General features: G+C 49.3%; 1 protein-coding gene across 7 annotated transcripts in view; it reads left to right on the top strand.

The window, feature by feature from the left end:
• Positions 1-492: 492 nt before the first annotated feature.
• NIN (ninein) overlaps positions 493-10,989 on the top strand; it is a 97,766-nt gene continuing 87,269 nt past the window's right edge. For 6 of the 7 annotated variants that reach the window (XM_045900826.3, XM_045900825.3, XM_045900829.3 and 3 more), the window contains exons 1-3: positions 493-651; positions 1,134-1,187; positions 9,726-9,929. In XM_045900826.3, coding sequence (XP_045756782.1) covers positions 9,747-9,929 — 183 coding nt within the window. In that variant the 5' untranslated portion in view covers positions 493-651; positions 1,134-1,187; positions 9,726-9,746. The remainder of the gene's footprint in view (positions 652-1,133; positions 1,188-9,725; positions 9,930-10,989) is intronic. The other variant, XM_045900830.3, reaches the window with a different exon arrangement.

The raw sequence follows: 10,989 nt of genomic DNA, 5'->3' as shown, positions 1-10,989 counted from the left end.
GGAAGAAATCCAGGATCGCCTGGGAGGCACCTGAATCCCCAGCTTAAGGTCCGCTGGCTGGAGGCAGAGGCCTTTCCTCCCGGGTGTCCTAGACGAAGCCGAGGGTGAGCGGGCGGGTTTGGAAGGAGAGGCTAGAGGACAGGGGGGTCGAGGGGTGAACGCACTAGCCCCTGCTTGGTGGCGACCTCGAGGCGCCGACCTCCTCTACCTGCGCCCCGCCAACCCTGGCGTTTCCAAGTTCAAATCTCCGAAGCGACCGCCCCAGCGTCGTGCAGCAGCCAAGCCGGGACCGCGCTCCGTGTTCCCGCGACCCGAGCAGTCCCCGGGAGCCGGGGCGCAGTCGGCGTCTGGGTGGGGGTCGGGGGGCGGACCCCGCGAGGGCCGGGACACCGCTCGGCGCTCCTCCCTCGGCTGCCCCCAGCGCCGCGGGCCGCGGAGGAGGAGCCGCGCCGGGGCCGGCGTCGCCCTGGCTCCTCCTCCCGCGCGGGCCAGGCCCTTCCTCCCCGGCGTCCAAAGCTCCGGGTGGCCGCGGCCGAGCCGGGAGCTGAGCGCGCTGGGCGCGGCCGTCCCGCTGCCGCCGCCTCCGAGCCCTGAGTGCGCCCGCGGCCATGGTCCCCGCGGCGGCGCCGGGCGCTTGAGCCCCGGAACGCGGTAAGCGAGGAGCCCGCTCCCGGGGACCCCCGCCCCGCGGCCTGGGGGTGCGCGGAGGCCTCGCGCCGCCCCCGCGCCGTCGGCAGGGCCCTGCGCGCCCAGGGCGGGCCCCGCACCGGGACCGGCTGGGGCTTCCCCTTCGGGGCCCGGGGCCAGGGCAGGAGCTGTCCCCGCGCGCGGGGCGCTCCCGGGGGACGAGGCGGGGAGGGGGCGGCCTCGCGGGCGGGAGGAGGGGCCGGCCGTGGCGGCGCGAGCTGCGCTGCCGGGGTGGGTGGGGGGCGGGCCGGCGGGCGGGGAGGATGCGCGCCGCAGCCCCGGAGAGCCGCGCTTTGTACGAGCTGGCTCCTTACATATGGAAATGACGCTCGCGCGGGTCCCCAGTCGCGTCCTTCTGAAGGACGCCCGCCCGGAACCGCGGCGCCGGCTGCGAAGTATTGTCCCGCTTCGTGAGCCCTAACAAAGCGTCCTCCTTCGCTTTGCAGGGCCCTGGAGGCAGGCGGCCGGCGGTGCGGGCGCAACGGAGAGGCCGCCAGAAGGTAGGCGAGGACGGCGGGGGCCGAGACGGCGTGCCGCCTGGTGACACAATGGGGTGTCTGAGGTTTCTGGCGGTGCGACGGGCAGGCGGGTCGGAGACGCACCTGCATCACAGGTTGCCGGGGACCGGGGCGGCGCGCCCGCCCTCCCGCCGCGCCTCCGCCTCCCCGCGCGGCCGCGCAGCGGGTCTGGGCGCCTCGGCCGCCCGTGCGGTCCCAGCCCGCGGCCGCCGGCTCAAAGCCGCTACTGTGTGCAGACCCAGGAGCGGACTTGAGTCCCGGAGGGAGCAGAAAGGGTGGTGGTTCTGTTGCCTTGTGCCACCCAGGCAGCCTTGTGATTGAGCAGCTGAGGAGAAACCTGTCTGGGGAAACCCGAGGTGATAAGCCTGGACTCTGAGCAGCGGAGAGCTGTTTGGGGCCCTGAAGGGGGGCGGGGGGCGGCATCTTAGAAGGCGTGTGGGAGAAGCGCATATAGAAAGACTTTGCCAGTGCAATGACTAAGAACTAAGGGGAAAAGGACCAAATGACATGCGGTTATTGCCTGAAAACCTTGATCGCCAGACCAGCGGAATGGGAGTGTGGAGTGCTGCGGGAGAAGCTTCCAGGGTTCCCAGGGCTGGGCTTCTGCGACTACCAAACCGGTCCCTGACAAAAGGACAAAGCTGATGGAAACACTTTACTGCGGAAAGCTCTGTCTGTGAAGTTGAGAGAGAGGGAAAGAAAGAGGCGTTTTCCTAACTCCAGCCCCGACAAACCCGGGTCGAGGTGCACGTACAATGGGGGGTGGAAAGATTGCCCTACCATGTACCTTGCTTCGACAACTTAGCTATTAAGAGATCCTGTGCCTTCTTAACAGGGACAGAGGAATTCCTGAGATGGACTTGCCATACAACTTAACTCTGAATTTATGAAATCAAAACAGATTGCCTAGTTGTCTTTTGTGACTGACATGGTAGCTAGAATCCCGATAAAGTCTATCCCAGCATATGGGCTGAGCTCCTGAGACCATGGAAGATTTCTCAGTGCGGCTCCCTTAAATACGTTGACAAAAATTTGTGCCTGCTTGTTTCCAGAGGCTTGACATTCTACAAGGAAATGTATTTTTCCTGTGTCAGCTTAATTTTATCTTGAATCTTCTGGTGGATGACCTGAAATATTGGCAGATCTTGCTCTGGAGTTGAGGGGCGGGTTGTGAAGATTTCCAGACTGTGTGTAAAAGTAACATCACAGGCTGGCTGAACAACCAGTTTGTTGTCTCTTCAGCTGTTGTCAGTGTTCTTAGGGAGGTGAAGTGAACTCCTGGGGAGTTCATTTGCAGGTTTATTTTCACCTGTTCTCTGGCGATTCCACAGGGGAAAGCATTCTGAACTGCAGTAGAGTTAAAGGGAAGGACTTACAGATGTTCCAAATGGGTTGGGCGTCAATAAAGATATTGCCAGGGCAGAAGGCTTTACGGGGCAAAGGAAAGGAAGCTATCAGAAGCACAGACTTCGCATTAAAATGTCAGGGATCAGTCATTTTAATAGGCATTTGCTCAGAATGACCTGGTGTCTGTCTTCGTCTTTTTTCATTTTCGGTATGTGATGACCCTTGATATCAAAAGATGTTAACTGTCACAGAGGGGGAGAATAGGGCCCCAGTGAATTCTGAACAGCCAACCTTAATTTAATAGGCAATATTCTTATCATAAGTCAGATGTTAAAATAAATTGTTTTAAATGTCACTGCAAATGACTTTCTAAACTAACATTACACCAATCTTGATGCTTCCATTTTATGTTGATAATGAAAATACATTTTATTAGTCTTACATTGATAAAGGGTTGACAAGTTAGCCGGATTCAAGCAGCCTAAAGCCTTTTCAGGAGGTTTATTTTTATAGATGCCAATTCATCTGTAAGCCAATAAATTAAGTGGTTTGAATTCTGGCTATTGAGCTTACATCTGTTGGGCAGGAGCTTGTGGAGAGACTGAGGCTTGCAAAAAGATGTTTTTATCTTATTTACAAATGGAATGGAATTTTATCAAGATTATGGGGAATATGCAAGTGAGCAACTTTTTTGAAATTTATATCAGCAGTTAATATTTGTTGCAGTTTATATCAGCAGTTAATCATTTATTCAAGTTTTGGATGGAACAGTTACAAAGTATTTATGTTCTAACGTTCACATAAAAAAGTTGGGAAAATATCGTTTATAGATGTGAGAAGAGAAGTTCTTCCCCAGGGGACTGTGCTCATAGATGCACGCATTCTGAATTAATTCCAGTAAATATGGCTCAAGAAGTGAAAGTTGTTATAAGCAGTCTCTTTTAAGAGAGTAACGAACATGTAGCTCTGTTTTCTGCTTCTGTCATTTTACTTAGCTGATTACAGGTTATTGAATCTATAATGTGCTAGGCTAATGATTTTGTTCCTCCAGCTACCTTGAGTTAACTACTTGATTGGTAATCCCCCTCACTGTTAGGTTTAACAAAAGCTTGGGTTTGGCACATCATTCAGGATAGAAAAACACTAAAACTGTTTTTAATGTTTTAGAATAAATGCTAGCAGGATGTCCTTAGTTAAATTCAGTTTATTTTATGTTTTTTTTTTAAAGATTTTATTTATTTGACAGAGACACAGCGAGAGAGAGAACACAAGCAGGGGGATTGGGAGAGGGAGAAGTAGGCTTCCTGCAGAGCAGGGAGCCCGATATGGGGCTCGATCCCAGGACCCTGGGATCATGACCTGAGCTGAAGGCAGACGCTTAACGACTGAGCCACCCAGGTGCCCCTTAAATTCCGTTTAATAGTGTAGTTAACAAAGGTTGTTATTTTCTTTCAAATTTATGTAATGTGACTTTTGTTTCTGTGCAGTGGCATTTAACTTTTGTGTTACATCTTTATGCCATGGTTTTATTCTTGGTGATACCCTGGTACTTATGGTATCCAGCTAGAAGTGAGGTCCTGTCTGAACCGAGAGGAGGCTACCTGATAGGAGTCATTTTGATGACCAGCAGTGGTTTCTGGCAGAAATATCCTATATAGATATGTAAATAGAGACAGTTGCTTTTTTTGTTAAGCTTTTGCTGAACTTGAATTTATTCTTGTCACTATTTCGTTTTATCTGGAAATGGATCCAAAATGTTAAGATGCGAAATCTTTGCAATTAGAGTGTCTGCAAAAAAAAAAAAAGAGAGAGCGAAGAAGAGGAAACATTTTAATTTGATCATTGGCATTATGAGGCTCTGACTTGCCAAACGGTGAAAGCTAAAGGCGTGAATGAAAAGCGTTCCCAGAGCAGGGTTTCTCCATGTTCACCGCTTTAGTTATAAAGTAACTAAATTAGTCACTTGGTGGTCACTGCCTGGTCTGTGGACCCCCAACAGCTATGTCTGAGCACAAACCTAAAAGCATCTATTATGATACCCAGGGAAAGCGGCTGAGCCGAGAGGGGCATCCAGACATTCCACATAGCTGTTCAGCTGCTGGACCATCTGGAGGGAAATAAAAGGCCTGGGCTAGGGGCTCCAGGCATTGTGCTCATTTATTATTTGGTTTTTCCCTTGCCAGACTTTGTCTCTTTTTCACTCCCTCTGGCCCAGAACAGACGTCCCCTTTGGCTGGGGTGCCATTCTTACAAGCTCCTTTCTGTACCTTGGCTGCCGGAAAGTTCAGAAGTTCACGCATCCGCTTCATGGTGGCCTGATGTTGGGGACTTCATTATTCCAGCTGTACCTCCAGTTACGTCTTTTCCAGTCCCAGTGGGCACCGATTTCATCAGCCGGGGTTGCCGAGCGGCACGCAGTAGCACAGATCTGTAATGGACATCCCCGTCGGGGTCTATGCATGTTGGCAGCCTTGTTTTGAGTTATTTGGAAGGAAAACGCTCCAGATAGTTCTCATTAGGGGCGCTTATTGGGTGGTAAATGTTTTGATAAATGGCTGTGTGCATTTGCCTCTTATTTAGCCATCCCTAGTTAGAACTCCAAAATATTGCCCACCCTGGCCCTTCTATTCCAAAGGAATTGGGAAGGCTTCTGTCCATGTGATTGGGAAGGTAGATGGCGAAGAGAGGCCCTGGCTTGTGGTAGGCTTCATAAAGCTGGAATTGTGCTTTGTGATTTGAAGGAGGGCTTGTCACTCAAAACCCAACTTTTCTTCATCTCTGAGGAAGATTTCTGTCACTGGTAGGTGTCCGTTAGGCTTTAACTCTGGGAAGCATTGATGGCACAGATTAGACATACTTAAATATTTTGAGGGAGTAATTTAACAGTGATCAATGTCTGGACTATGCCCACTGTTGAAGATACAGGACTCTTCCCGATCATTTTTATTTAAAAAAAATTATTTCTTCCTTGCCCTAAATCCCAACGCTGCTTTGGAAAAAAGAGAATGCTTATTCTATGTATCTCTAGTGCCTTATAGGCTCTAATTAGTCAGTAAATGGATTAGAGAGGTAGGGAGGAAGAAGCCCCCCCCTTACCCCCCCCCATCCAATTGGGAGGAGTTTGTGGCCATCAGGTTTTCGTGGTGGTTTCTGGTACTGTTTAGCTGATTAACACATGAAGGTGGAGATAAGGGATTTGTCTTGATGTTTCAGTGGTCCCATTCATGTGTTCTGTGTGCATGCATAGGACTGAGAGATAGTATCATTCAGAGTCAGACCAGAGTTCAGATCTCAGCTCCACCCCCATCTTAGCACTGTATCCTTGGACAAGTTGCTTAGTTTTACCAAGCCCCAGTTTCTTCATCTTAAATGGGAATATGATGGTCTACTTTAAAGAATTAGAGGGATTAAATGAGCTCATTTATGTAAAGTACTCAGCATAGGCCAGACTTCTAGTAGATGCTCAGAAGTTTAAAAAAAAAAAAAAATTCTTCTTAACTCCCAATTATATTTCAGCCTTTCTGCTTTTGTTTGATGTTAAATTTATCAGTAATCTGCCTTTAAAGATGGAGGTAGCACTGAACCTTACCCGCTGCTGTTAACCATTTAGTAATATAATATTGTTTATATACATAACCCCTGCCCTGTGCATTCTTGCTGTCTCTAAGGCATTCCACAGCTCCCGCTCTGCTTCTTTGAAGGCAGATTTCTGGCTGGTTGACGTGTGAGTTACCTTTCTTCAGTTTACCCCTCCTTGGTCAGTCACTCCTATTTTCCTGGTTGTTTTTTCAGTACCCCTCTTGTATCAACTTTCTCTGGGACTCTCCTGTCACTTGCTTGCCATCTTTAATCCCTAGGACAGCCCTTCCAGATGGGTATTATTATCCCCATTTTATAAACAAAGGGACTTGGGAAAGTGTTTTAGTACAGAATCCCCTCCTAAGTCACATCCTATAACCGCCCCCCCAAACAAAACAAAACAAAACAAAAACAAAAACCCAAATGCAGCTGAAGTTTATGAATCCATTGGCTTAGTTACTAACTCCTTAATCAAACTCCAGACAGTTCTGGATGCTACAGTTTGGGAGTGGGTTCTGGCTTTTAATTCTGTTAGTTACAGCTAAGACTGAAAATGCCTTTGAAAAAAGGGTTGGATGGGGGAAGGAGAGGTGTGCTTGTGGAAGAAATAGGCATTTCAAAGACTTCATGTGCTCATTATATCACTCTCATCCAGGGGAAGTTTCCACTCAAGGGATCTCCCTACACTAAGTCAGTCCACGGTGTTTACTCAGTCTCTGGTGTGAGGAACAGACTGTATGTACTATGCATTTGGGGGAGGATAGAAAAGAAATGAGTTGTGGACCTTGTCCTTAAGGAAATTTCTGCCAAGTGGGGGGAAAAATTCTTGCACATGAAATTACTCATGAACATTTGGGGGATAATATCAACCAGTAAAAATGCATTCTGTGCCAAACGAGGACTGACAACTTGTCACCATATGCAACATCATTTGGATGTTTCTGTATGCTCATTTGTTCCTCAGAGTTGGGGCTGTTTTTCCCTTCAGTCAAAAGAATGTTTCCCGAAGCACAGTGTCTTGGGAAAGAGGGAGATGAAATAAAGAGATTTAAAAAAGGAACGACCGCTGTGAAATGAAAGAGATTTGATTTAGCAAAAATCCAGTGACCTCCCAAAGAGCAGGGCATGATAGCTTATCAAATTCACAGCTGTGGATGAGATCAGGACTTCGCAGTACATTATGAGTTTTATGCCCCTCTTTCATTGGTCTAAATGCACCAATCCCCATGCCTTAAAAATAATTAAAAAAAGAGGAAATGTTAGAATTCTTTCACTGTTGAGTTTTTTTTTTTTAAATATGCAAAATCAAGTGAAAGCAGAATAGCCTGCCTTTTATGAAGTTGGTCAGATTATAGCCCCGGGTACTGCAGAGCTATGGCGGCCCCAGAAAATCCCAGAGCCCCTGGGCATTCTCAGCTCTTAGCCGACAGCAAACTGGCCGGCTCTAAGTGAATCTCATGAGCCAGCCATTGGCCTTGTCAAAATCCCTAACTTTTGTGGCTTTACTTAACACCTTGGTGTTTCTTTTCTGATGCTCTGGTGTTTATATAGCACTCTCAACTTATTTTGAAAACATTTGCATGGTGATTAGTTAACCCAACAGACCAACCCTGGGAAGGCAGCCAGAGCGGGCAACACCTTAGTAATAGAAAAGCTGATAATTAGGAGAAGGCCCCCCTGCCCCCCACACACCCAGACCAGGAGCCTGGACCTAAATGGTGCCACTTTGCTTTAATGAGTGACCCCAGTAAAAACTGATCAGTGGTCGAGCTGTTTGAATCCACCTTGAGTCCACCTAGTTCTGCTGAAACTCTTGGGATGGTCATGGCTCTGTTTGAGCTTGTGGTGTTTGGACAGTTGTCTGTAGGAAGAAAGCACCGCCTAGAGCAGCACTGATGGGTCACGGGAACCTCTCTCATTTTCAGTTCTGGCCACTTTCAACACCTGAACTTGGATGTTGCCCGTGTTTCCCATCTGCTCTATGAACATCACCTCTAAGAGAGTTCTCTTACTCAAGGCTTTTGTTAGTTAAAGGTGCTGCTTTTAAAACTAGACCGGTGATTGCCAGAGGCTGGGGGAGGGGGCAGTGCGAAATGGCTCCATGGTGGGTGTAGTTTCAGTCACACAAGATGAACAAATTCCAGAGATCTGCTGTACGACAATCCACATACAGTGAAGACGACTGTCCTGCACACTTAGAATTTTAATAAATTTTTGTTAGATTTCATGTTATGTCTTTTTTATTGTAGTAAAAAACGTATTGGCAAGATAAATATATTTTTGAAAGTGCTGCTTTTTATAGTCAAGGGGCTGGTTCTGAGAGCCTTGATTCACATGGGCTGAGGTCACCGTCTCGAGGGTGTATGTTGTGTTTGGCTTCCATTGCATCATGGTGAAGGTAGCTTTCGACGAGCACGTTTCAGGCTTTCATTGGAAGCCCCACCACATTAAAGATGAATTATTGTGCAAGCAACCCCCCTCCGATTTCACTCATAATATATGAGGTACCCAGAATTTCATGATGTATATTTGTAGCAGAAGTGATTCTGAGTTAATCGGGAGCCCACGTTTTTACTGATCCCATGGAAGGTGAAGAAACGGAAGGCCTGGGGTTGGAAGGGTGGAAGACAGATTAAGCAGGTGTACAGACGTGAGGTGGTCTGGATGAGGGAGGCTCCCTGAGACTCTGTACGATTCATGTGGTCTGCGGCTCCTCTGAACCTCACGGTCTGAAAGCTTGGAGTAGTGTTTTCCCCTTTCCCCTTTCTCTAGGTAACGAGGCATTACCTAGAACTCCTGGCGACTACAGCGGCGCTTCAGGGAATACTCTTCCCGCCACACCTCATGTAATTGCACCAATGAAGTTAATTGCACTGCTTTTTGAGGAACTTGTGCAAAAGGCATTGTGTCTCCTGTAAACAGGGAGGTGGTTTTGTATCAGACCCATTCATCCAGTGCCTCTTGCTGCAAGCCCCGGGCTGACTGCGATGGGGGGCATCTAGGCATCTAAATAGCCCAGGGGTGGAGTGCAACATCTGGGCAGGTGGTCCCGAGCCCGCCGACCTGTGTGGAAGCTCAGGCCCCGCAGCCTGCAGGTGCTACCAGTTAGTTTGAAAGGACTGTGTCCGAAGTGGCCTTTCACCTTCTGTAAGTCCAGGGCCAGATGAGCTGATAGAGAATTGCTTTCAGTCTTGAGTTTGAGACTGGCTGCCTGCCCGAGGACCAGGCAGGAGAGGAGACTCCCTCATTCTGGTAACAATACCCCCGCGTGACCCGACCTGTGGCTGTGGCCCTGGTGGGAGTGGCCATGGGAGCTGGCTGGCCCGGGCTGGCTCCTGGAGAACCCCACAGTCTTGCTGGGGGAGGGGAAGGGGGCGGGGTGCAGCATCTCTCCTGCGAACCCCGCAATCTTTCTGGGGGGAGGGATAGGAGGGAGCAGGGTGCAGCATCGCCTCTCCTGCCAGCCTCCACCGAGGTCCCGATGGGCCAGCACCAGGGGCCAGGGCACACAGAGCATTCCTGAGAGGTGGGCGAGGGCAGGGGTAGGACTCCTGGGGCTGCCACAACCCCCCCCCTTGTCTCTGTCCCACCCAGGTGAGCGCCGTGGGCTATGGGATGGATGAGGTGGAGCAGGACCAGCATGAGGCCCGACTCAAGGAGCTGTTTGACAGTTTTGACACCACGGGCACTGGGTCCCTGGGACAGGAGGAACTCACCGACCTTTGCCACATGCTGAGCTTGGAGGAGGTGGCCCCGGTGCTCCAGGAGACGCTGCTTCAGGATAACCTCTTGGGCAGGGTAAGGTCTGGGGAAGAAGCAGGGTGGCGGGAAGTGGGTGCGGCTTTGGTCAGAGGCTGGGGGGGGGGGCGGGTAGGGGCAGAGCATGCGTGTTGCAACTTGCTTCTCACATCCTGGCTGTGTGTGCCCCTAGCTATTAACCTGATGAACAGAAAGAGAAAATGTAATGGGTGGGACCCAACAGTGTGGTTTGCTTGGGTTGTAGAGGACCTGCTTGGGTTTGTGCTCTGGAATATAGATGTACCCGGAGCATCTTAGATGAAGGGAGAAAAAGAGGCAATAAGAGCATGTTTTCCAGCTCTTGTTCATGGTGGATCATTTTATGGACTCTGCATTCATCATTGGGGCAGAGGGAGGGGACCGAGATTTCCCTGGAAGAGAAGGAAAACACAGTAAGAAAATTGCCACTCACAGGACGAACAGATTGCTGTTATGACTTTTACTTCCAATAAAGCTATTTCTTGTGCAGATTGCTTCTCGGGTGAAGTTTTAATTAAACCTTTCACCTAGGAAATAAGACAGGAGGGTAAGTAAATACACTGCAGGTTCATTTAAAACCCAGCACGACTTCCTTCCAGCAGCGATATGCATGTGTGCTGATGGTAACTTCTGCATTTGACAACAAATAGTCATGTTGTCCCCACAAATCAAGTCACAGAAATGAGTACAGGGTGAGAAAGGGCCTTTTTAACTCCTGCTATTAGTGGGAAGGATGTTCGATCTGTCTCGACCACCTATTGCCTTCAGTCCTCATAATTCTAATTAAGAGCATAATTTGTATGGCTTTGAGTTGAGTCTTACTGTTGATTGTTAGAATGGATGAGAGGAAAAAATGGGCAGTGCTTTATGGGCTCTGTTGTCACTGATGACACTTTGTAGACATTTGTTCTTATCATGTAGCGCAAACTGAGGAAGGAGTTGTGAAATCCAACTTTATTCCAGTGACTGAATTTCCTTTTCTTCATTTCATTTTCACTGTCTCTTAGTTGATAAGTTGGGTAAGTGACCTCAGAGACAGTACGATGGATTGGCTGGCTGTGACACAAGACAGACGGGAGCA

The sequence above is a fragment of the Mirounga angustirostris genome, unplaced genomic scaffold, assembly GCF_029215605.1.
Source record: "Mirounga angustirostris isolate CCGP_5_RB_7025 unplaced genomic scaffold, mMirAng1.0.hap1 SCAF_9, whole genome shotgun sequence".
NCBI classification, from domain to species: Eukaryota; Metazoa; Chordata; class Mammalia; order Carnivora; family Phocidae; genus Mirounga; species Mirounga angustirostris.
This window is presented reverse-complemented; position numbering and strand designations above follow the sequence as displayed.